Genomic DNA, 25,340 nt, shown 5'->3' on the forward strand with positions numbered 1-25,340 from the left:
GCTCAACGGCTTTAGTTTCCTTCTCCTTACAATTCAGATCGAGCTGACCTTGATGTTTACTGGATTATCTGAATCTGAACCCCCTCAAGTATGACAATTTTGTGTGAGAAAAAAGTTGAACATAATTGTAAATGTTCATCACGCTTGGAAGGACGACAAAACTCCGTACACTGTTTTCGGCACAAGAAGAGGTGGTCTTTGCTTGAACTAACCTTCCAAATTCAATACTACCCCAAAAGTATGGAATCTCCAAACTTTTCTGCATGAACAATTGATCTGCTGTCGCTTACAATATTTATTTGAATAAAGATCAAAATAGTAAGATATTAGATAAAAGGACATCCATGGTGCCCCAAAATAGCGAACACTCGCGTATTTCAAATGATTTATCAGGAATGAAATGCATAAGCGACAAGAAGATTGCTCTGTGCATTGTCAGGTTTGAACCTAGAAGATAGGATAGGACACTTGTACACTGGAATAGGAGAATAAATTGTTTAGCCGCCATTCCCTTCCCCATTCACCAGGGAACTCGTATAACCCATTCAATGTGCCGTCTGAATAAATGATGCCAATCATCCCCAAAAAAAACTCATGCCTTACTCTTCAAGGACATGAAAACCGCACCAAAATGCTTCGCCAGCACTTCAATATGAACGCGGGATGACAACTCTACGAAATTTCTTTTCTAGAATTTGGCAATTCAAAGCCCTGATGTACCATTCGACGCTGGTTTAGCAACATAGATCTGCTTCATTTTAGCAGTGAAGTTCTTATCACCTCCTCCAGCATGGCTCCTACCAGTAAATCCAGGCCTCCGGGACCATTCACTACCTGAACCCACTTTCTGTGTACCTCCTCTGCCTTTCTGTTCTAGGTGTCCGATCGGATTCACATATTGTTGAGCTGAAGAAGTTTGAGGCTGCGTAGTTTGGGGCCTAAAAGAAGTAGGACTTTGGGTTCCATGTGAAGCAGCGCTGCTACTATTGCTGCTGTCATGAATACCACTGCCCTCACCAAAATTACCAGTTCTTGACAAGATTTTGCCATTACCCTGAACCTTAATGTTGACAGTGCCATAAGAAATGGGCTTGCTGGCTGGAAGAGGACCGCTAGATGATGCATCATTAAGACCTAATTCGTCAGGGAATTGTGATGCTGCATCATTTGTTGAAAATGTTTTACTGCCCTCTGAAGGCTTTGATGGCCGGTCTTCATCAAACCTTCTTCCATTTGGCTCCATGGCCGTTGCATGGTTAAACTGTTGGGGAGGAGGAAGCACCTCTGCTTGCTGTGATGGCATTGACATGCCAGCTGGAGGAAATGAATGCACAGGTGGTGCAGGAATATGAGACCAACGAGCTTGCACCGACAAGTCCGCAGATGGCTGTAACATGAACCAGTTACCACATTACAGCTATTCCATATATACGAAAAGGTTCAAAGATAAAGACATTCATTACATTTACAAAAGGAAGGATGACCCTTTGCAGTGTAGGGACAATATTTCCAAAGTGACAAATTTAAGCTATTACCAGCTACACTAGGAGCACTTAACAGATTGCTTGAAGAATTATAGAACACGAAGTCCAACAACTCCAACAATATAGCATGTAACGTATCCAGTTAACATATGAAGCGAAATACGCTACGGTTCTGCTAACTCACCTGAAATGGCGACATGTCAAACATGCCCAAAGGGGAGGCAATTGGCACAAGTGGAGATCCAGGGCCCAGATGCTGGATTGGCACAGGTATGCTTGGATCACACTGACCAGGCACCATGTTAAGGTTGCTGATGCTGCTGTCATTATGTCCCAACGAGGCAGTAGATGCAGGAATGTGCTTCCAATCAGGTTGCTTCCCTGATGGGATATAAGTAGTGCCCATCAACCTTAAACCCATCTGCCCAAACTGTCCTACTGGGGCGAAGTGGTTGTAGACAACCATGTGGGGGGGACCTTGAACACCTGGAATGGGGCCTGGGGGACCAATGAAAGGGCCAGTGAAGCCGGCTGGAGGGCCATAGAACGAGTCAACACCAGAATGGCATTGCTGCTGCCAGGAACCAAGAGATCCTGAGCCAGATGCATTACTCTTTTGAGCTTGTAGATGGCCACTACTTGTTTCATCACGTGGACCAAAGGTGAAAATGGGACCACGCAACATTGGGTTCATTTCAAAACAAGGAAAATGAGAATGTGGTGCCCCAGGAAAGTGGGACAACATTTGACTAGAAGAGCTCTGGGGACTCGGTAAAGGTGGCCATAAGGATGGAGTCTCAACAGAAAGATCCGCAGGAAGAGCTACAGACAAGGATTCTTCACTTCTCGATTGACTTGATAATGGCAAACTGCTAGCAACCGCTGCAATAAGATGGAAATAACACATTAAAGAACAGTAGGTTGCTACCAAGCATTAACAAAGATACTTCATTTGTTTAATGAAGTGAGCAACGAGCTCATACCTCCAGCAGTCAATGCAGAGACGTCTCCACCATAGCTTTTTGTATCAGCAACAGATGCAGAACCTGCACCTAATCCATTGCCAACTGGATCGTCACTGCTGATAGCAGCAACGGCAACTGCTGAAGCAGCAGCTTCAGCTTCAGCCTCAGGATCCTCGAGCTGCACACAGGACTCCTCAGAATGTGTTGCTTTGTCAAATAACCTCATATGATCACCCTCCGTCGCAGGCACCTTTTGTTCAATTGGTACATCTGACATGCACGAACCAGGGGGTCCACCAGGACCACCACCCTTCAAGACAGCACAGCTGCTAGGAGGCAATATGGTGGGTGATGTTACAGCACCTAAATCATAAAAAATTCCAGAAGTTTGAATAACCACATTGCAGATAAATCATAAGAAGTAACACAGCAATATGCCTACCAAAATGAATTTTTTCCCCGGCAAGGAGTGAATTAAGAGAGCTTGCTGAGGCAGTGAATGATTTATCCTGTGCCAGAATCGATGTTGAGCCTTTGCTAGCCTCCAAAATCAAGCTACCATGATCAACTGTGGGAGACACCCGAGCCTCAAAACCTGCAGGCTTCATAGCCTCATCAAGTTGGTTCTGTGTCAAAGCCACGACCTGAATAAAATGTGTGTATCAGATAGATGAAGAAACTTCAGCTTAATTATCACAACAAGACGAAGCTTTATGTGTGTCACAGTATGCAGGAAAAAACTTCAGACCATATACACGATAGAACAACAGCATGTCAAGATAAATACAAAAGTAGCTAGAAATAAGATGGTGGACATTTCTTTTTCTCAATCAACTTTTATATATAAAAGGAAGACTTTCTGAAAGCTCAAATATAAGCGCAAATATTAGGAGAATTTCTGAGCTGTCATTTTATGGTGACTGTTTCTCCTTAAACAAGTTTCTTATATGAAAGGAATACCTCCAAAGCATCAAATACAATTGCAAACATTAGGATAATTTACTCAAGCCAAAGAATAACAGCTATTGGGGCAGACAACCTACATGATGATTAACACACAGATTACCCCAAGCTCCTAAAGAGGCTGATATGTCGTCCAGAGCAGCATTATTATTTTCAAATGTCAAGCCCGGAACTAGGCCACCACAACCAGACATAGTTGAGAAAGTATTTGACTGAAGAGACCTGCAGAAGAAATATGAAAATAAGCAACAGAAACCTTTGACAAAATATGTTTGCTGAATGGTCTAAAACATACTTTGGATTCATGGATCTTTTATCAGCTTGGGCATCAGTATGCAGTGTAGGCGTTCCAATTGGAGGCAGATGCTGGGATACAACAGGACTAGTGATTGGCAGCGGCAAGTCACCAATTTTTTGAGTTAGATTGCTTCCATCAGGGATGGCAGGTTCGGCATGAAGCCCATTTGCTGATGATGATCCACCATCAGCAACCAAAGATTGAGAGGACTTATTAGAATTTGATGACCTTGCATCATTCTTTGAAACAGATCGAGGTTTACGAGAACCCTGCAACAAAGAAACTGTCCACATTAAGCCAAAGGACAAGAAGATCAAGAAGACCCTTGATCAGAATCCCCAAAGCACATTACAATGCTTCTATAAGACAAACAATAACGGAAGATTACCTTCACAGCTCGAGACTTTGCCTTGATTTCCTTCTCCCTCTGCTCACGCCTGTCATTTAGCATTTGTCTCTTTGACCTAACTTCAATGAAATCATCTTCATCACTAGGTGTCTCAATACCTGCCTGTTTGAAAACACGGACTACGCCACTCTGCAAAGAAGCATGCACATCCTCCTCATGTCCAATGTTCCTCTTGAGATTTCTGTCTGCAGAACGAGGACCCTTCTCTGAAGAAAGTCTCTTTGATTCTGTTTCTGAACCCACTGTTCTTCCTACCTTGCCTTCAGAATCAATAGCTCGGTAACTAGTGTAGCCTGAACTCATAGAGGTTTCAGATCGAACTGATAGCTTGGTGGCTTTTTGTGCAACATCCTTCCTTCCCCCACTCTTTGAAGAGGTATTGAAAATTCTCACAGTGGATGCCGACACTTCTTGTCCAGCATTAGCAGAAGAACCTGAAGCATTTGTTTGCCTTCTATCAACATTCTCCCGCACTCTGAACTCTGTCCGTCGGATGGTTCTCTGGCCCCTTCTCTTGAAGCCATTGTTTTCCACACGAGAACTTTCGGATACTGGATATGGGAGAGCAGCACCAGAATTTTTATCACTGTAGACAACTCTTCCTGCTCCATCATTAGACACTGTGCTTAGAGATGGATTTATGATGGTGGCCCTTTCACCACAGAAGTTATTAGATAGGATAGGCTCCCTGTGAATTTGATCTCGGGACTCTCTGTTATTAATAACAGCTCTATGTACCTTTTTCATGACTAAATCTTTATTGACCCGATGCCCTGCATTAGGCAGCAATCCAGACCGCAAGCTATTGGCATTAAAAAATGAATTGCCAGAATGGCTGTGAGGGTTATCACCTAGAGACTCCATATTATTCAATTTTGGTGACAAGGTGTTCTCACTGGTTGCATTTCCATGCCTTAAGTTCACAAGCTTTGTTGCAACGGACTGCTTGTTCTCCAGATGATCGTCAGGGATTTTATCTGTTGAATGTGTTTTCCGTGAAGACTCAAGAGTAGGCTGACTATGCAGAGAGACTGTCGCCTGTTGGCCTACAGAATAATGTGATGGAATAGTGGGTTGAACAAAAGATACCGTTTGAGGAACTATTGGCAAGACCCCTTGAGTTATCGGTGCTGGGTAACTTAACTGACCAAATTGGAACATGGGAGGCTGAGAAGGGTGCAACTGACCAAGAGGTGCTCCAACTTGTGGGTGTAGATGCAGAGGCATCCGAATGGATCCAATTTGAATGGCAGGTAATGGTGATGGCATCAAGGAAGGCCCAGAAAAAAGACCAAACTGCACCTGAACAGGGACCTCCGTCTGGCCTTGGACAGATGAAACTGCAGATGGAGCCACCTCTGCTGCTCGGGCAGAAGATGCAGAGGTCGCCGCTGATGTACGGAGCTGTTGACCAGATAAGACAGAATCAGAGGACCCAATCCTGTCATCACTATGCTTGGCATGTGGTACTTGTGCATTGGAAACACTCACTGGCTGAGGAACCAAATCATCAAGTGACTTTTCAGTTTCACAGATCGATGAAGATACATTCTTTGGTTGGTGGTTGTTTTCGGTATTTTGACCCTCTCCTACAAGTGAAACCTCAGACAATCTTGAGTCTGGTGCAAGATCATGAGAAATTTGTTGAAACTCAACTCTTTCTTCCATGAAATCATTGTCCTTTGTGAACCCATCATCAGCACTATTTTCAAAATCTAAAACAGGTTCATTAAGCACAGTATTTTGTATCTGCTCTTCAAGACGCAGATCTCTGAAATCCTTGGCCAGGGCAAAGGTCCCTTCATTTTCTTCATGTACTTCCTCTTCTTCTTGATAGGCATGCCCTACGTCATCATATTCTTCTTGTTCCTGTGATCCTTCATTCTCTTCAACTATCCAATCTTCTTCACCGGGAGATACTGAACCTGGTGATGCAGAACCAGCTGAAACAGCCTTTTCTGCTGCTTCTGATACAAAGGCATTGTCATTCTCAGAAATAACTATCTGTCCATAGTCTCCATGAGAAGCATTTGAATCTGCACCATCCTCTATGTCATCGTGTGAGAGATGGGTTGGAGAGTTAGGTGCACTTGAAACAGATAAGGATGACTGAGAATCGCAACCCAACATATTCTTATCCTCATTTTGATTCATGGATACTGGTTCACCCAGTGATCTACTCTTCAAATCAGATTTGTCGGAGTTCTGATGTGTGCTGCCTCCATAATCTGATTCAAAAAATTTGGCATCCTTATGTGGTGCAAGAAGTTGTTGCTCGGACTCGGCATCTACAGAAGTTGACGAGCTAGGACGGTCAACATTAATAGCTAACGAGTTTTTATTCATGGAAGACAGTGACGGAGGTGGCAGGACACGGGGCTGCCTAACAGAATGCCGTGATCGGCCAAAAGATATCCCATCCATATCAGTATTTTGAAACATTCTTTCTGGGTAAGGCCCATGCATGCCACCGCAAGTATGACTTTGTCCATACCCAAGATCCCCGAACTTCTCCAATGAATTCCCAATATATTCAACGTCTTTATCCAAACCCCTATTATAGTGATCATCTAGAGCAAAGTTCCATCTCTGCCCTTTTACTTGAGAGATGTCATCCGTCATCTGCATTTCTGGTACAGCTCCTTTTAAGAGTCCAGTATCTGGCATAAGCTCAAGTCCCCCATGTATTTCTCTCCTCGAGATGCTTCTTCCCCCAGGAACTGCATTGCTATTTAGACTACTATCTTGCGCAGACAACGATGAATTGCTGCCATTGTTATACACATCCCTTCTCCAAGAACCTGCACTTTTTGTTCTCTCTGCGCCAACAGCATAACCATTCTTTGAAGACTGAGGCCTAGAGGCTGTACCAGAGGATCGATTAAGGCTTGATGACTCAGAAGATGCAGAGCTAGTTAGCCTCTCGACCACCCTCTCACTGTCTTCCCACTCAACTGCAGCAATAGCATTTGAGTGTTTTTTTTCTTTGTATGAAATAGGCACACAGTTATCAGATGCTGTCTTCAATGTTCCATTGCTTGAAGGATCAGCTTGCCTCCTTGCCATCCTAGCTTCGAGCTCCAAAAGCTTTTGTCTAGCAGCTTCTTTCCTTCTCTCTTCCTCCAGGAACATCTGCCTCTTTTCCTCCTCACGAGCTCTCTTCTGCTCCTCAGCTCTTTTAGCAGCTTCCAACCTCTCCTGCTCTGCTCTCCAAGCAGCTTCCCTGGCCTCTTCTTCAAGCTTTCTTCTCCTTTCTGCTTCTTCCCTAGCAAGCCTCTCCCTCTCCTCTTCTTCTTTTCTTGCAAGCTCCAGGGCCTTTGCCTGCTCCTCAAGCACCCGCTGGCGCTCCTGCTCTTGCATTTTTTGGACCCGCTCAAGTTCGGCCTCAAATGACTCCCTAATTGGATCATAAAAGTCGGCAGCCTTTAGTACATCCTTCTTCCGCTTGACTACTTTTATATCAGGAGCAAAAGGATCTCTACCATCAAAAGTAGAACTTGTAACATCTTTCATGAAAGAATCCTCAACATATGATTTCCCATTATGTGCAAATAAACGCTTTTCCTTGCCAAAACTAAGAATTGGATCATTAATTGGGAAACCTTTCGTTCCCAGAGAAAAAGAGGACCTAGACGTCATATTATTTTGGACAGCAGCACGGGTTGAACCTCTAAGCCAATTGGGAGGATCAGTTCGCTTGCTCTGAGAACCTTGTTCAGTCCCCCTGCCACCAACTGCTTCCGTGGAGTGGCTCCCCTTCTGACCAATCTGTCCATATGAACCTGTGGTAGAAGACTCTTTTAACCTAGCAACCGGGAGCACATTGGCAGACAAACCAGAACCATCCCAAGCACTCTCCTTAGTTGATGCCTGCAATGAGTTCCTCCCTCGCTCAATCTTATCCCTTGTGATACTTGAAGTTAGCGGTGGCCGTGGCTGCGTATGACCCCCTACAGTCTGATCCACTTGTGCATCTCTAGCAGAGTGACCATCTTTTCGAACAGATAAGCCTTTCCACAAGTATTCGTCTCTCCCATTTCTGTTGCCCGGTAGTTCCCTGCCATACGTGTCTCCTTTGATTGCGTCCCTTGGTGCAACTCTCCCTGCATCAAGAAGAGTGGTGTCCCAAACATTTCGATCCGAAGCTGATGCATTCAATGAGCTACCCTTGTGAAACGAGTACAGATCAAACCCACCATTGCTACTACTACCACGGGGTATTGCAGGCCACGGAGCATCAAATTCTCTTTCCCTACCATGAATCTCGCTTCTTGAGAAACCATGATCTCGGTTGTGTTCGGGCCGGTAACTGGTGTCGCGCTCATCATCCGCCCAATCGTAAGAGTGACTCAATCTGACCATCGGTAAGGGGCTAGGCAGTACGCCTTCATCCTTCCTTGTCTGCACGACATCATTCAGAACTGCCGACTTCCTATCTGGCCCACCATTGTCACCTGAGCTACCAGCATTAGCTCGATGCTTCATCTGGGGGCGCATAGCCAACGAGAGCGACAAATCTGACACTCCATCAAGGGGCTCCGAAACCTGCTCCGTTGATGCGGCATCATTCTGTTTTGTCTTCTGCTTCTGCAGCAACTTCTGCCGCAAGAGGGATTGACCCGGCAGAGATGCTTGAAGTGAAGGAAAGTCTTCGCCTCGAAGCACAACCGCTTTCTCAACGATCTGAAGCCCATCAGCAGGAGGAACCGCCACCTCAACTCCAGTAGCCCGAGCGCCTGGTGGAGTGTAAACACCAGGCCTACCATTCGCATCCTCCCTTCCGGAACCCACCAAGCGATGTCCAGCCGGCAAACCAGCAGATGCGATTTTTCCTGGCTCCGGAAGCGGCCCTGCCTGGCCCTCACCATTCCGTAAAGGATGCGGTTTCATCCATCCCATACTAGATGAAGTGGAGCCCAACCCAGGTCCAGCAACGCCAACCAGGCTGCTGGAAGATGGATCAGCCTTCTCATGCTCCTTCCTTAAAGACGGCAGGTTCATGGGGGGTGGTACCGCGAGGCGAGGGCCCTTTTGCCCGGGGGAACCCAAGCTTCTGGGCCTGGAAAGAACAACCATACCGCCATGGCCGGAAGGTCGCCCTCTTCCACCACCGCCGCCCAACCCATTCCCACCGTTCAAAGAGCTAGGCTTCCCGTAAGATTTGTTCAGGTTCACAGAGACGAACTTGCTCCCAACGCCCGGGTTCGCCATTCGCAGATGGCTGCGCTCCGCCACAGCATGAAAAATCACCGACGGCGAAGCCGGCCTACCCCGACCACCCTCGCAACCGAATGAATAGATAGACCCCGCCCCTTTATGCCCTAAATCTAGGGACCAAACCACCAAAAACCCCTGGAAGCTACTATTAAAACCCTAATTAGGACGCAGAAGCGAAGCTGCAAATAGCCAGCCAAATAGAGAATCCACACCAATAACAGCACCTTCTGGATCTCGACACTTTGGACTCGGTTGTGCGTTTCGGAGCGAAGATCAAACCTTACCGGATCGACTATAGAAACCCCACGACAGAAGCAAACGGAAACAGAAACAGGAATCGAACAAGGGAAGAAGGAGAGGCAGAAGGGTGAATGAGAGGGAGGGAAGAAGATCGGGGCAAGGGGAAATAGGATTTCGGGGAGAGCGGAAGGGCCGTACCTCTGGAGGAAAACGTTGCTTCGGGTTCTGGAAAATGGCGGCAGCGGAGACGAGGATCGGATGGAATGATCCTAAGCAACGTTGCCCTTCGCAGAGAGAGGAAAAAAAATTGGGCCTTTTCTTGGCTTCCTGGCCCCTCTCTCTCTCTCTCTTCTCTCTCTCTCTCTCTCTCTCTCTCTCTCTCTCTGGAAAAATAGAATAGAATAAAGCGGAGAATCGGAGTGCTTACAAGGTGAACCCATTTTACCCCTCCCTTGGAATGTAAAAGATGATAATCTTTTTTCTTTAATGTTGTAACTTCAAATTTCATCTCATTTGAAACCAAGAACAATTTGTAACTCCAATACACATCAGCCCAAATCGGCTCGTATTGGGGGATTCTTTGTTTTCCCATTTGAAATTTCAATCAATTAGTCTTATAATATAGCTACGAGACCTATATCACTACTAAGTGAACGAGTGAATGATACGAGACCTATATTTTTTATATTAATATCTATTTTTATATCACTACTAAGTGAATATCTCTTGACCTTATATTAATTTCGACCAAACATACAAATTTTACCTGTCATTGCGTGAAGATGATTTTTGTATTTCACAAGGAAGGAAAGAAAAATGGTTTGAAAGGAGGAGGAAACATAGTGTTTGCAGATTTGCAGAGACGTTTGGTGTGATGTTACCTGTCATAGATAAACAAACAGTTTGAATTCATTACATTATCTGCAATCCCTTCCTCTAAGTGAATGATCATTAGCATGACCAAATCTGGAAGTAATGAAGAGCAGATTGACTCATTTGTTTTCACCAGTCAGATGGTTATAAAACTTCCTGATGATAAATAAGCAAGCATGGATTCTAGATTATCCTTATAATCTCAGGTTCATATTAACTCTGTAGAATACCTTGAAGTTAAAGCAACTAGCACTCCCAAAAAAGATTGGTTTATGATGTTAGCAAACGAGCGAGTGTCTAATTGCAGTGCGGAATGACGATCCATACACCATTGCATTGCGCGTGGTGTTTTTAGTCCATTGGAGCATCTTCCTTGTTCGAAAATCCTGACTTAACTTGATTTTCGTCATGGCTCTATTACTCTCACCAATCACTCAGGAGAGGCCTCCACTACTCGCTCACAAAGTAAAACTTTGTAACTTACAGTTTAGTGTTTCTTTACCATATCTACTAGTCCATGTATGTGATGTATTCTTGTTATTTGTTTAACTGTTAATAATTAACTGTACTCAATATTCAACAGAAATTGGTTTGAGAGACACCCTTAAAATCCAAGTTTTTGCCATCCAAACGAAAACCATGTTTGCAAAGAAAAAACCTGGTTTTTGTATTGGCATCCAAACTCATAACCAGGTTTGGAGGGCATGTCATCCAAACAGAGGCCCTAAAATGTTTGGCGACCAAAACACACCGCTGTAATGTTTTATTCTCAAAGGTCGGAAGCACCCCCTTCAAATTTTTAAAAATTCAAAAATTTGTATATAAATTTTAGTTTATTCTATATAAAAAATTTAAATCGGCTCTTGTTAAAATTTTGAAACTATAGTTTGGCATTAAAGACCAATGTTACATAATTGCACATTGAGTTCAAGAAAAATCAAACTGCACGTCATTTCTGCACTCCCGTAAAATAATCTTGGAAGTCATACTTTTCAAGAGAAAATGTAACTGTTGTTTCAAAAAATTATAGCCCCCCATCTTTGACGTCTATAAGAATGTGTGCGTGTAATTCAGATTCAGTAATTTAAGATTTTTATTTTAAGTAAATAAGTAATGAGATCCATGCCACACGATCTTTCGTAGTAGTGGGTAACTGTTGGGTACCTAGCTCCAGTAGGGCTGTGCTCGGGCCAGGACAGCTCTGGCCGAGCGTCTTCTGCTGGGTCTGGGTAACCAAGGGTCGACTCCTGTTTGCATGATTCCTTTTTCCGTTCCGCCGAAGGCCCATTTTCGTCTCCCTCTCTCCGTGGGACATGGCTGACTTCCATCGGGCCCGAACTTCTGCGGAGGAACAACATTAGATGTGATGAAATGCGGCACGCTATCAACACCAGGCCAGGGTCGATAGGTGCGGCGATGTAAAAGTCTTTCTCAACTTTGTTGTCGGTTGGGTAGTGTACACGAGTTTACTTGATTTGTGAACTCAGCCAGGATCTTGGTCAGACTAAGTCCCTAAGTTAATTAGGTCATGCTACATCGAGAGGCATCTGTTCCATCAAGAGGCAGAAATTGGTATTATCCAGTAAATCTCTGGTGGGCTTTGCCCTTCTCCTCATTCAAGCAATGGGTTTCTTCCGACCTGATTTTTCATGTATACGGTTGCCTTTAACCTAAACCCATCTGCAACTTTAAGGCCAAACCAGGTTTAATTGCCAGGGTAGCCTTTTTCGTCACTGTAGAAAAGCAATCAAACGCTCGGTTTTGAAATGCAAATGCACCATCATGGGTGTAAACTCAATTAGGAGCATCATTGTGCAGTGAAACATGGGCTAAGTCACATTCCTTACTCTGAGAAAATGGTGTTTCCTAATTCCGACCACTGCATTGTGCGTATTCGCTAAGTTGGCATGTCGTGCAACTTAGCTTTGGTGTAAGATGAATGCACATTCAGCGGGCATAATCATATTCATTTTTGCATTTATGGGGCACAAATCTCATCATTAGAAATATTTTAAAGAAGTCAGTAGCAAGATATAGGAAATTTTCTATATGCCAAAGAATAAAAAAATGTATAGCAAATAGACTTTCAGGGGACACAGAAGTAACGAAATTTCCATCATTGATTTGATTTCGTTTTGACAGCTCTTATTCTACCCGACCATATTTACATGGATTTCCTGCTTTACAGAGAAGCATTTTTCATATTTGACACCTGCTACTGCTTGCGTCGACATTCACTATGGTTTTGATAAACTTCGTGATTTTCCTAAATCATACTCATCACCAGGCGAACATAAGTTTGCAAACCAAATTAGTTAATCATGTGCTCCCTTTATTCCCTTGCAATGTTTCACCTCAGTTCTATGTTAACTCGTGCAGCGAATCAATTCCGTAGATCACATTTCGAGTGATTAGTCTATTTATGCTAAGTCAAGATAAGCAGCGCAAAAGAGTGTTGATCTCAAGAAGAGTAAATTGAGAGAAATTGCCTGTTAATTATTGCAGCTTCAATCGTTAATAAGTTGATCTCTACATGCCAAATGGGGTTAGGCTCTTCAACGAGCCAAACAAAGTACAGAAGTCGTCCAAATTCAGCTTTGTTTAGCTCATTCGGGTTTGATGAAAATTGCATCCCAATAGATACATGACAACAAGGATACCCTTTTATCATCTTCTCCTTTGCTTTCAAGTATTCCAATTATATAACCATATTTTTATTAGTATATACAATCCTACCAATCAGTTTTTGCTTTGTAAAGGAGGGAAAAAAAATCTTTATAAACTTTGCCCACATAATAACCAAATTTGACACTGATTGACATTAATAATGAAAGATTGGAAAAACAAATTAAAAAATGGATAATATGGATTGTCATAATAAGTGAAGATGATACAATCCAAAGTTTACTAAAGACAACAACTTTTCTCTGTTTAAAAAAAAATGATTTATTTTCATATTTCCCCTCCATTTTTTTATTTGGTCACCCACGACAGAAGCAAACGGAAACAGAAACAGGAATCGAACAAGGGAAGAAGGAGAGGAAGAAGGGCGAATGAGAGAGAGGGAAGAAGATCGGGGCAAGGGAAACATAGGATGATTGCTTATTTGTGGCCGATTTGCCAGTGAGATGCACCGTGGCCGTCGAACAGATAATATTGAAAACATGCAGTAGTTGAAACTTAAAAGGTAAAGGGTAGTCTAATTCCAAGTTACCATCAACAGGCAGACCACACATAACCCTAATTCCATATATGGTATAGCAAAGAGCATGAAGATGCACTCTTTTTTTCGATAAAAACTTGACACAAAATCAAATGATTGGAACAAGCTGGAGTAGGATAGCAGTGCGTAGCATAACTAACACTTGTAGCCATCACCACCTAGGGAACTGACAAAAAAAAAACATGCCTTCTTTCCAAGAAACTCGTCATTTTTCCTCAAAAATTTCAGGAGCAGATAGGTTGGCTACAGGTAGGTTGCTTCGTAATTGCATACCTTTGCCAAATAAAGATTAAAAGTTCTATTGGGAAGCATTGGAGGCCCTTTACCCACTTGGTTCCATAATATGAATCATTTCAATGCTGGCTTTTCATTAAGGGCAGAATACGTTGAAAGATATGTAGCTTAAGTAAAAGGAAGAATACCTTTGCAGCAAACTACCCTTTCACTTATGCCCAATCCCATCCAGCAGCTTCATCCATATAAATAGCACTATTGCATTTTCATGGACCTGCAGGCCAGCGATGCACATTCAATCTCTTCAAAAGATGTCACTGTTCACATACCTTCCACTGTTACTGACCTTTGCAGGCCCTACAACATCTCACTAATCCAATGGGTTGCATTCACAGGCCCTTCACTGTCGATTGAGGTAACCACCAGTGTTGTGGTCTTCCACCTCCGATGCTAAATCAGAGCCTCTTGTGGATTTCTGTTCAAACACTACTGTAGAATGCTAAAAGCCTAAGACCCCTGCTACCGATGGTTCCCTAGTTTCTAGATATCTGCCCCCACCCCAAAATGACGTTTTGGGGGTGAAAAATCATAGAAAAGCATGCCCCCACAAAAGAAAAGCAAAACTTATACATAGGTTTTCCCTCAAGGCGAAATTTTAGCAAGAGCATTAAGGGATCAATAGTGCAGCTTCGGTCTCCAGAAACCAGCAATTCTGCCAGAAAAAAACTAGGTGGCCTGAATCATGACCATGCCACTAATATGACGCTTCCACAATGATGAAGCTCTGTAATGGAGGTCTCCGTCAATTTCAAATACCAGAATCTCCAATACAATTGCTGTAATGCCACATGCCAATTCAGTACATATACAATCCACACATACATATGAGGCATGAACCAAGAAAGCACAAAACAAGAAAGCATATGGTGGTTTGCTTGTGATATAAACTGTACTATTGTAAATCGTAAACATTTTATTGATACTGGATCATCCCATTTATTTTTTACAAGAAAAATATACTCCAGACTGTGATGCTTACGAATGACAGAAAATCATTTCAACCAGATTATTACTTACAAGTAGAAGACAATTCAAACAGTGACGCACATGAGTAGTGGTTGATTACATAAAAAGAAAAATAACAATACCTAAGAAAATTCAGGACGGGAAATTATTTTCTACACCGTGAGGGGGAAGGGCAAGAGAAGCAGAAATGCAAAGACAATTAATTTACAACAAGGTTACAACTGCCTCAGTAGGTTACCTCCTTTTCCTGGCCAATAACATGATAATCTTAGGGAACAAAGATTTTTTCTTCTTTTTTGCATTGGGGTCAGGGATCACATTTTCTGCATTATTTTCAAGTGAAAACGCTTTGGAATCTTGATTTTTGTCATGGTTATGCATAGGTTGGCTCTCCTCAGTACTTTTCCTTGGGCTGCCTACTGCAAGATTTACAACCCCAGAAGCAGACTCATTTGCCTTCCTTCTCTGCTCGTGCTCTGCCCTCCAGTTCCTTAATTCCTGTTCCACACCTAATTTTCCTTCTTTGGCATGTTCTGCTTTCACCTTTTCCACCGCTAATGCCTCCCTTTTTGCACTCAGCTCTTTGCTTGCTGCCTCCAAATTCTTCAAGCTTCTCATCTCAGCCTCCTTGGCTGCATCTATTTCCAACATGGCAGCTGCCACCCTGGCATTAGCAACCTCCTCTGCCTCATGTGCTTTCTTGCTGAGTTCATAGTACTGCTCCAAGGATAGAGTCACCCCAGATGGCTCATTCTCATTCAACATTCTTGAAGCCATTTCGCTCTCATGAAGTGCATTGATTGCTGCTAGTGCTAGCTTCTCTGAAGCCTTGGCTGCCTCTATCTCTTTTGTTGCTGCACGAAGCCGGCTTTCTACTGTACTTGCACCAGCCTTGACCAACTCTGCTTCTTCCTTGGCCTTGCATAGGTCTTCCCGTGCTGACACGGCAGATAATTTGGCCTGATCTGCTTCTTGAGCAGCTTCTTGAAGTGCCCTGGGTAATTCCACCATTTTCTCTCTTGTTTCTTTTTCACTTGTTCGAACTGCTTCAACCTCTGACCATGTCTTGGTTAGTTCTGCTTCAAGAGCTGAAACTGTCACATTTGCTATTCCCTCCCTCTGCCTCATTGAGGTAAGTGTAGACTTTTCTTCTTCCAGCTCTGACTGGAGTGATATTGCCGCAATTCTCAGGCACTCCACTTCCTTCCTTGATTTTTCTATTTGAGCCCTCACATCTTCAAGCTCCTTTGTGGTTGAAGAGAGAGCAATAAGTGTAGCTCTTTGAGCATTCTTTGCCTCTTCTAGCTCAGCTGTGAGGATCTTTTCTTCTTCAGCACCAGATGTTTCAGAATCCAGTTTAGCCTCCATATAAGCTGCCAATTCGGCCTTCAAATCAAGCAGTAAAGATGATGCTGTTTCCAGTTTTGTCTTGAGATCCTTGGATGCTGAAAGCTGTTCTATAAGCTTCTGAGTTTCTTCTTCTGCTGCCTTCATTTCCTTTTCCTGCTTGAGGTCCTCCTGTTTTCTAGCCAAGGCAGCAGAAACTCTGCACTCTTCTGCCTCCAAATGGGATGCGTGGGCCAACTCGAGGGATTCTTTTGTACTCATCAATTCTAAGGTCAGTTCTTCGACTGTCTTTTCTATTTCCTTTGATGCTGATACTGCATCCTCAGCTTTTTTGACAGCTTTGTCTTTCTCTTCAATCAGCGAAATATACTCACTTTTCAGAGCTTCAGTTTCTTCCTTCACTAGCTTCAGCTCGCTTAATGCTGCCTCATGCCTTGCCTTTGCAGTCTCCAACTGAGCTTTGGCAGCAACGCTAGCTTCATCAGCAATTCCTTGTTTAATTTCTTCAACCCGCATTTGAGCAAACTGAGAATCTTGTTTTGCTTGCTCCTCTTCAGTATGTGCTTTCTCTAAACCGACTTTTAGTTCTTCAATGAATCTCTTGGTGCTCTCAAGCTCCTGAAGAACTTGTTTCTTTTCATTTTCAGCAATTTCCAGCTCCTTCTTGCATTCTGGAATTCCCTTTTGTACCTTCTCAAGTTCAAGCTCCACAAACCGCCGTCTCTGACACATGAAAGCGAAAACCATTGTCAGTTATCTAAAAGTTAGTTATTGTCATAGTATATACAACATGGAATTTAAAAACTAGGATATCTCTCCCTCTTGGTTTAAAATTAAAATGCCACCACCAATCAGCAACGACCTCTCAAGCAGAAGTCCACAAATCATGGCAAACAAGCAAATTAAATTAGCAAAATGATGATTCATATACCTCCATTGTCTTCATTTTGTGGGCTTTAAAGTCAGCAATTTCCCCAAACTTGGTCACAGCTTCCCTCACAGATTCAAAAGGTGCTGCTGTGTCAACAAGAGCCCTGTGAGACTCCACCTGTCTAGGACTGCTGACAGACAGATTGAAGACTAATGAACTTTCAGATGGCTTTACAAAAATCTCTTCTTGGGGTGGCAACTCGTGTAGGCTCCCTGTATCAAAATGATCCTGCATGGTTTCTGACTCTTTCGAGATTATAGGTCTCCCATCAGTGTCTCCATCAACACTAGTTACAACAATACTCCCATCTCGTTCCTCTTCAGGTTGCACCCAATGGTTGCACACCTCAGGTTTATTGTTGCCCAAAGCTTGAGTAGATACACTATCATATACCTCTGATTTTTCTGCTGCAATGCCCTCAGCTGAAGCCATCGTTTGTTCTTCCGATGATGTCAGCTTAGCTCCAACATCACTTAACACCATGGCATCAGGTGTGGTTTCTGAAGTCGATGCTTCATATTCTTTTACTGTCACTTCCTCATGCTCTTTTTCACCATTAGTTACTGGAGACGGAGTGCCTGAAGGAGCAGAATCACTTGGGTATTCTTGAGATGGTGAAAAAGTGGTAATGAAAGCACTGGTTGGAGATCTCTCTTCCTCAGTGTGTTTCTCTTCCATTTCCTTTACGATGAACTCTTCAAGGAAAACAGTTTACCACCGTCTGCAGTTTGAAAGTAATTCAAGATGTCACCATGTTAACTACTAACTTGATGGCATAGAAAGAAGACAACCAGTAATTGGTTTCCTATTTAGGGGCATCATACTTTAATTGGCAATTCTAAGAGACAATTGTAAAAATATAGAGTAAAGAAAGCAATGTTTGTACCTAAGCTTTTTCTTCTGAGGAAACAGCATTTCCTTGTAACTAAGAAATAAATTGTGTGAAAAAGCATTCCTAACACTTAAACCTGAAGCATAAACAGAATGGTACAAAATACTTCAACAGTTGAGCCATTATCATCATGAATAAGGTAAGCAGCCAAGATAACAAGACAACAATCCAACAGTGCGAACAAGGCATCAAGGCTATCAAGCTATGTTACATAAGCGGCATGTTCAAATATGATATGGATGTGGAGACTGTTGTGAGGCAAATTGAAAAAATTTGGCTGCAGGGTCTATATATATACACACACACACACACACACAGAGAGATAGGGATTCATTTATCAATAAATTTTTATCTTCCATTTGAACTGATTACTATAATCCTTTTAGTTTCCTTAGTGGGTGCAATTGCTATGGCTCGCCGGGAACTTATATACATACATATACATGCCATCCAAAAGGTACGTCCGTTGTCCATTGTGACTACAATAACTTTTCTTACATAACAGGTCATGAACAAAGCTTAATTTTTATAAAGGAATTAAATGAGTGGCGGATATAGTAGAACAATTTTGATGGGCTATATATATATATATATATATATATATATATATATATAAGTGAAAAACAACCGTTTATGAGACCAAAAAAGATGACTCACTTAACAACACCAAACTTGAGCATGCCAATTCTACTGTGTGATGTATGACTGTAGTTGAAAGCACTTGTCAAATGTAACAGTTATATTTGGTGAGTTGGAGCAGCACTAGCACCAGGTGTGGGTGTGACACGGGTGTGGTGGCCTCCTTAAATGGACTGTGTCACTGTTACATAGATGACAACATTATCATCCACGGGACACATCATGAGTAGAACAAATGCTGAAACTCCCAAACATCACTTTTGACAATCTCATAATTTGATGGAAAGTGGGTTGTCTAAATACTGGTTACAGCATAGATTCTACCAGAAATTATAATTGAACAAAGTCTGGTTGTTCGTACAAAGAAGTTTTCTAGTGTTGCCTAGCCTTACCCCAGGTCTATCACATTGTCGGATGCCTATAGTAGAAACATCAAACTATTGCTCAGAGTTTCCTGGATTGCTTTCACGTACCAAGATATGGATAGCAAGTAAGGTGACAAGGTTGAATACGGATCCATCAATGGACATGGCAGAAGCTAGTATTACCATCTACAAGGTATTTTTTATCATCAAAACATGCAGAGGATTGGAAATAAGCCAGTCTCAGTTTCTTCTCGATATCAAGAGGGAACAATATTATTAAAGCTAGAAACTCTGTTGCAAAGGTACCAGCTTCAAGCCATGAACTCATAAACACTACCGGACCTTCTAACATAATCTCTTATGAGCAAAATAACTAGGCAAAATGGCAGAAATTCAATAACTTGGCTTTTAACAGCCGAAGCAAATTTTTAGTTTCTACAATTTATAAGAATATATAAATTAACAAAAGAAGTTGGGGAAAACTGAAATCCCTTGAAATGCTCAGCAAAGGGATGGAGATTTGTGAGAGAGAACCAACCTAAAACAAAATAACCCAGAAGAGAACAGTTTCTGCCAGGATAACACATAAAAGAGAAGGCTGGTGACAGTAAAAAGTATTAGCTGGAGGACTGATTGTAACATAAGAAACCTCTTCCTCATTTCCGATTGGATCAAAATTTTCTAAATCTCGATAAGAATTTCGTTAAACCTTCAAGGCTCATCTTACCAATTCACTATTGCAAAGCACGCAAAGGAACCAAATGGCACAAGGAAAAACGCACAGATAGCCTCTCATCTCCAAAAACCCATAATCTATGAACATTAGGAGGAACAAACCGTTCGTCCTACATTCATTAGCACCCAAAATTCTTCATAATGTGATGCAAAGCTCCATACTTTTGTTACCTAGATATGGAACGAGAGACCAAATGACAAGCAAACCTGAAGATCATCAAAGTTTTCCGCCAGAAGCTGGACGAAATCCCTAAACATCTTACTTCTATCTACGAGAAAGTTAAAGGAAGAGACACCAACTTCTGCAGGTTCCAGAGATACAGAAAGCTTTATGCACATGAAAAAGGACTATCCTCACAATGCTGATCATCCGAGTGCCAATCACAAGTTCGCAAGAAAACACAAAGCTCAAGGTCGAACTCCTCGATTTTAAAATCCTAATTTGAAGAAAGAATCCTGCAATGTGGATCTTCTATCGCAATCCGGATCGAACTTCCGTCACAAACCAACGGAGCAAATGCATACAAAGAAAAGGAAAGAAGACTTTTGGATCCGTGCGCAAATCAAAAGCTCCCATTTTGGTCATTACATCGGAAGGTATCATCGACAGAGAGAAAAACCACAAAAGCAAGACTGCAGGCAAAGAAGGAATAACCCGAAATTTTTACCAGAGGAAAGCGAAACCGTTCCTCGTCGAAGATTTCTGCAAGGAACAACCCGACATGCGGAAGAATAAACCAAAAAGAAATGGCAAATTAGACCAAGAGAGGGGGGAAAGCGGAGGTTCAGAATTTATTAACGTCCCAGAATCGCTGCGACGATCTGACTTTCTTCTTCGTTTCATTTATTGTTTATTTATTGTCTTCGATTAACTTAAACCAAAATCGCTCTGTCAACGTGGACGACGGTAATGCCTCGCTCTTTTTTTATGCCTCCCGCTTAATTTCGGTCATAATTAACGATTTTTGTCGTAAATACCGCAGGGAGTTCTCCCGCCTCCCCATTGCACGTCACCATCCGCTCAATCTGGGTTGGCAAAAACGGATCCGAACCCTATGACCTATCGTACTTTTTGTTAATTTGTTTTAGATCCAAGCTGCGCTGGAAATAAGACCTAGATCTTATCTGGTACCAATAACAGAAGCAGTGTTATTGGAACCAATTATATAAGTTCCACATATATGAATAATAAAGAAGAAAGTGGATTATTTGAAGAATAAGTATAAAAAAGTGAGCTAAATCTAGCATAAAAGCAATGAAATTTCAGATATATGAACCTGAGTTAGGTTTGCATACGTTGGACAAAAAAAAAAAAAATGGTTGCTTGGTAGCTAAAACAGTTGACCATGAAAAAGGACAGGTTCGTGAATTTCATGAATATGTTCATTTTTATGCTCCAGTACATGTTTTTCTTTAAAGGACTTAATTTCTTTATGATTTTCGAAAAAATCCCTTTTTTGGGCGAACGGTAAAAAAAATTATAATTAAACATATAGTCTATTCAATCTCTTTTTCTCTTTTGCTTTTGTATCTAACAACTTTTTGTTCAGCATTCATATTTTATCGACTCTCTCTCAATAAAAATTGAAAAGAGACGTTGGTGATTGGTTTGTGAGGGAGCATATTTTATGTTTGACGAGTACCAGGGCGAGCATCTGCTTGACATGCATATGCTTGGCATATAGAAGAACTAATTGCCAAAAGCAAAACGTTGAACTTTATATTTGAATTGGTCGTGGTGTTCACGTAAAAAGGTGGCTCGGATTCTTGGTGGGTTCTTCAGCAAAAGGATAATAGTACCAATCGAGATAAAAATAAATCTTTAGAGAGTCAGCTTGAGCTAAAGGCTATACCGACTTGGTTCTGGTTAGCCCCTTGAGGGACAAAACTTGGTAGAACTTTACTCGGTTAAGCTGACCGAGTACTGTGGCTGTGCCTAGGACCATTCTCGAGTGGGTGCGTCATTCATTTGACAGACCTGATGATTGATGGCGAAAAACTGTGCATCAGGTAGATTTGAGACGCCGACCCCCTTGGAGCCCACCGCTCGCCCACACTCGGAGCCTGCGTGTTGAGACCTGAGAGCTCACGAAATGCTGGTGGGGCTCGTGGACTTCAGCCGATAACGTCGAAGGCCAGAGAGTGGTAGCTGTTCGATGGCGATCGACGCCGGCGAAGTCCTAGCCTCACCGTCTTCTCATCTCAGGTATCAGGCTCCTCTTTCTCGTATCAGGCCCCTCTCTCTCTCTCTCTCTCTCTCTCTCTCTCTCTCTCTCTTGTAGGCGCCAAGATGGGGAGGCTATTCGTCAGTATTACGTCGCCGTCGACAGGCTCCAATTTAAGATGGTAATTTCTCTCAATCGTCCTTTTTCCCAAGACATGGAATAATCTCAATATTGGTCGAAAATAAATTTGGTTTTTGACATGATCGATACGTCTTGAAACTGTTGCTTCTGGTACATGTGTAGTTGGGTTTCCTTTGGGCATTCTTACTCGATAACATTTAGACGTCTGAAGAGCAGAGTATGATAAATATTTGATTAGGAGTCCGACTCGAGTTCTCTATGAATTGCTTAATTGTGCTAAGGTGGTTGTTGTCTGGGACATGGAAGGACGCGAGATGTTGAGCAGTGATTTCTCACATTAAAGCTACTAGACTTGATTATAATTTGGACACTCAGTAGTTGTAGGTCAAGAGCACCGTGTTTTTCTTTCCATGTGAGAATATTGTCATGGGTGTTAACTTCAATGATGTTGGCTAATTTGGTAACGGGAATACTAGGTAGTTTGGGAACATGCAGCACTGCAGATTTGATCCATTTAGGTTGCGGTCCGCCATGTGCTGGAATAACAGGTCTGTTGGTTTTTCCAATGATAAGAATTAACAAGATTCATTGGCGTTTTTCTAGTGTCCAAAGTACTGAACATGGACACTCGTTTCATCAACTACTACCTTGTACACGATTGTGCAATTTGTCTGGTCTTATTGTGCGAACTAAACAATGGAGCTGTGTTAAGAAACATTTAATCATCGGGTTATTCTTAAGATGGTCGGGTGCACCGCACTGGGCCTACCAGCAATACTTACCTTTTGAAGCCTTCATTCCTTAGTTTGAGAACTTTGTAGAGTTGTAGATAGTCAGGCATCTTTCTTGCCTATGGATGCGTATGATTTAACATCTGTGCTCATCTAGCTTATCCTTTTGCTACTTTCAGGAGACATTGGTTGACCTGTTGGACGTAATCGGCAGAAGATCTTCTTTGCCTGTAATATTGTGCTGCAGTTCTCGTGATGAACTTGATGCAGTGTGTGCTAACATATCGAATTTGACATACATATCCTTGAGCTCATTGGTATCTTCTTGTTCCGTTATGTGTGAATATTTTTTCACCATCTTTTTTGGTGTTCTATGAAATGGAGGATACTTTTAGACATGCACATGCTGTTACATCTATATGTCGCCTTGTTTGTGTGTTATAATGCCTTGTGGTCCACCACATATATTAAGATTAAACATTTGTATTGACTTATAGGAAGTACCAGTAGTATTTATTAGTAGGAAAAATATGTGTGTCTTAAAGTTTCCTTTGTCATGTGAGCTTGTCATTCTTTGGCTAATTGTTCAAAATATCATATAAGGATGTTAATTTTTCTTCGTCTTTCCTCTTGATGCTCTGTAGCTTTGAAGCGCGTGATTTTTTACTTCCTAGAACGATATTAGTTTGGTGTTGAAACCAAAGTCAAAAGTATCTGCTGCATGGAGATTCTAATTCAGCGTCTTGGTAATGTTTAGCATCATTACCTTGAGACACATGATCAAATGGAGCAGTAACAATGATCTTCTAACTTATGCAATAAACATGCTTTATTTGCTGCTAGTGCTGGAGACTATTAAAATATTGTGGACTGTAATTGGTGATGCACAATTTGAGACTCATAAATGCAAGTGCATTATTTTACCCTAGTGGTTCTTTCTTCCAAGAAGTCATAGATGATCGCTGACGCCTGATTGTGTTTTGTTTTTACAGTACAGTGATATGGCAGAATCTGAACGTTCCTTGACAATCGATAGATTTCGTCAAGCAACTCTTGATTGGAATCACAAGGTCAATGCTCCAGAAGAGCTTGTTGAAGCAAAAGTTGAAGGTCAGAGATCATCTGTTTTGGTTGTAACAGATGCATGCCTACCTCTGATTGCAGCTGGAGAAAGCCCATTCTCTGCACGTGTTTTGGTAAACTATGAATTACCAACAAAGAAGGTACTACTCCTAATTACTCTTTCTATTGTTTTCAATAAGAATTCTCTATTTTTCGTTCTTTTGAAGAAATCAACACTGTGTGTTGTCATACAGCAAGGGTATGTATGTAATAAAATGTCTGAATTGTAATTCCTTCATGCAAAACCAACATGTTTTCATATGAAAGTGGGTTTTCCCTGTTCATGAGTAAAGCAGAAGCCCATGCTCCTTTTTCATAGGAAGGCTACCTTTTACTACAAAAAGCCACTTCTATCTCTCCACTGCAGAAGTTGTAGCAATTGTATAACGGGAGAAGCATTTTTGAGATTATATGTGTTGTAATCTATTCTTACGTGTAAATTAAATTTTCTTTTCTTATACATATGAGAACGTGATTTGTTAATTTTTAGGCAATTTTGGTCTGTAAGTAGTGATAAGCAAATGAAAGAGGAAGTTACGTTACGTAGCTTTTTCACAGAAGTGACTAGTTTAAACGTAAAACTGTCGGTGTCAATGGAATGTCTTCTCAATTCGGCTAAATGTTTCCAGGAGACATACTTGAGGCGCATATCTACTTGCTTGCCATCAGGTATGAGTCTTGCAACTTTTCTTATTGCTGCATCAGTTTCAGTGAATAGCTTATGAGAGGATGTGGATATGCAGATGGGGTTGTCATTAATATGGTTGTTGGAGGTGAAGTGGTGATTCTTAAAAGCATCGAAGAAGGTTGTGGCATTATCATTGAAGAGATGCCTATACATGTAGGTTCTCTGGTGGTAGTCGTTGATTTTTCTTTTTTCTTTTTTTCTGTAGTGTTCAATCAATTTCTTGTTGATCCTGTTTCTGCAGATATCAGAAATTCTGTAGGCAACAAATAAGTTGAATGACAGGTACAACCCAGTGAAGAAAAATGGATTATCGATCAGCTGTGACAGACCGAGAAAATCGCTACGACCATTTTGTCAATGAAGTTCCAAATTTTCTCTCGTTGCATTTACCCGCGAATTAGCAAAAACTAGCTGCACAATCCAGATGGTACTATTGTCATTGCTACTCCTTAGCTGAAGGATTAAGTGGGATATCACATGTTTCATCGTGATTGTTTTCCTTCTTTTTTTTTTCCCTTCTCATGGCAAGCTGCAAGGAATGCACTAAAATATGCTTTTTCAGGAATATTAGCCTCAAGTTTCACCGTTGGTGTGAGCTTCTGTTTCTGTCGTCATTTTTTTTTTTCCTGCTAAGTTGGTCCTCAGGCATGCT

General features: G+C 41.9%; 3 protein-coding genes across 4 annotated transcripts; 1 reads left to right on the plus strand and 2 right to left on the minus strand.

Moving 5' to 3' along the window:
• Window positions 1–239: 239 nt before the first annotated feature.
• Window positions 240–9,954, minus strand: LOC116258907 (uncharacterized). The gene is made up of 7 exons (XM_031636356.2): window positions 4,099–9,954; window positions 3,708–3,979; window positions 3,493–3,634; window positions 2,892–3,093; window positions 2,468–2,812; window positions 1,669–2,366; window positions 240–1,387 (listed from the first exon to the last, which is right to left on the minus strand). The coding sequence occupies exons 1-7, from the start codon at window positions 9,328–9,330 to the stop codon at window positions 704–706; spliced, it is 7,575 nt and encodes a 2,524-aa protein (XP_031492216.1). The 5' UTR covers window positions 9,331–9,954; the 3' UTR covers window positions 240–703.
• Window positions 9,955–14,849: 4,895 nt separating this feature from the next.
• Window positions 14,850–20,667, minus strand: LOC116259309 (protein WEAK CHLOROPLAST MOVEMENT UNDER BLUE LIGHT 1-like). 2 transcript variants are annotated; one of them, XM_031637060.2, is made up of 4 exons: window positions 20,510–20,667; window positions 18,097–18,178; window positions 17,211–17,931; window positions 14,850–17,002 (listed from the first exon to the last, which is right to left on the minus strand). In XM_031637060.2, the coding sequence occupies exons 3-4, from the start codon at window positions 17,886–17,888 to the stop codon at window positions 15,167–15,169; spliced, it is 2,514 nt and encodes an 837-aa protein (XP_031492920.1). In that variant the 5' UTR covers window positions 17,889–17,931; window positions 18,097–18,178; window positions 20,510–20,667; the 3' UTR covers window positions 14,850–15,166. The 2 variants fall into 2 exon arrangements, with proteins under 2 accessions (XP_031492920.1, XP_031492919.1); XM_031637059.2 differs by lacking the exon at window positions 18,097–18,178.
• A 1,165-nt stretch (window positions 20,668–21,832) lies between these two features.
• On the plus strand, window positions 21,833–25,294 carry LOC116258466 (uncharacterized). Its single transcript, XM_031635633.2, has 7 exons — window positions 21,833–22,047; window positions 22,124–22,187; window positions 23,058–23,195; window positions 23,871–24,101; window positions 24,630–24,669; window positions 24,744–24,841; window positions 24,930–25,294. The coding sequence occupies exons 1-7, from the start codon at window positions 21,998–22,000 to the stop codon at window positions 24,945–24,947; spliced, it is 639 nt and encodes a 212-aa protein (XP_031491493.1). The 5' UTR covers window positions 21,833–21,997; the 3' UTR covers window positions 24,948–25,294.
• The last annotated feature ends 46 nt before the right edge of the window (window positions 25,295–25,340 follow it).

Source organism: Nymphaea colorata, chromosome 8 (assembly GCF_008831285.2).
Source record: "Nymphaea colorata isolate Beijing-Zhang1983 chromosome 8, ASM883128v2, whole genome shotgun sequence".
NCBI lineage: Eukaryota > Viridiplantae > Streptophyta > Magnoliopsida > Nymphaeales > Nymphaeaceae > Nymphaea > Nymphaea colorata.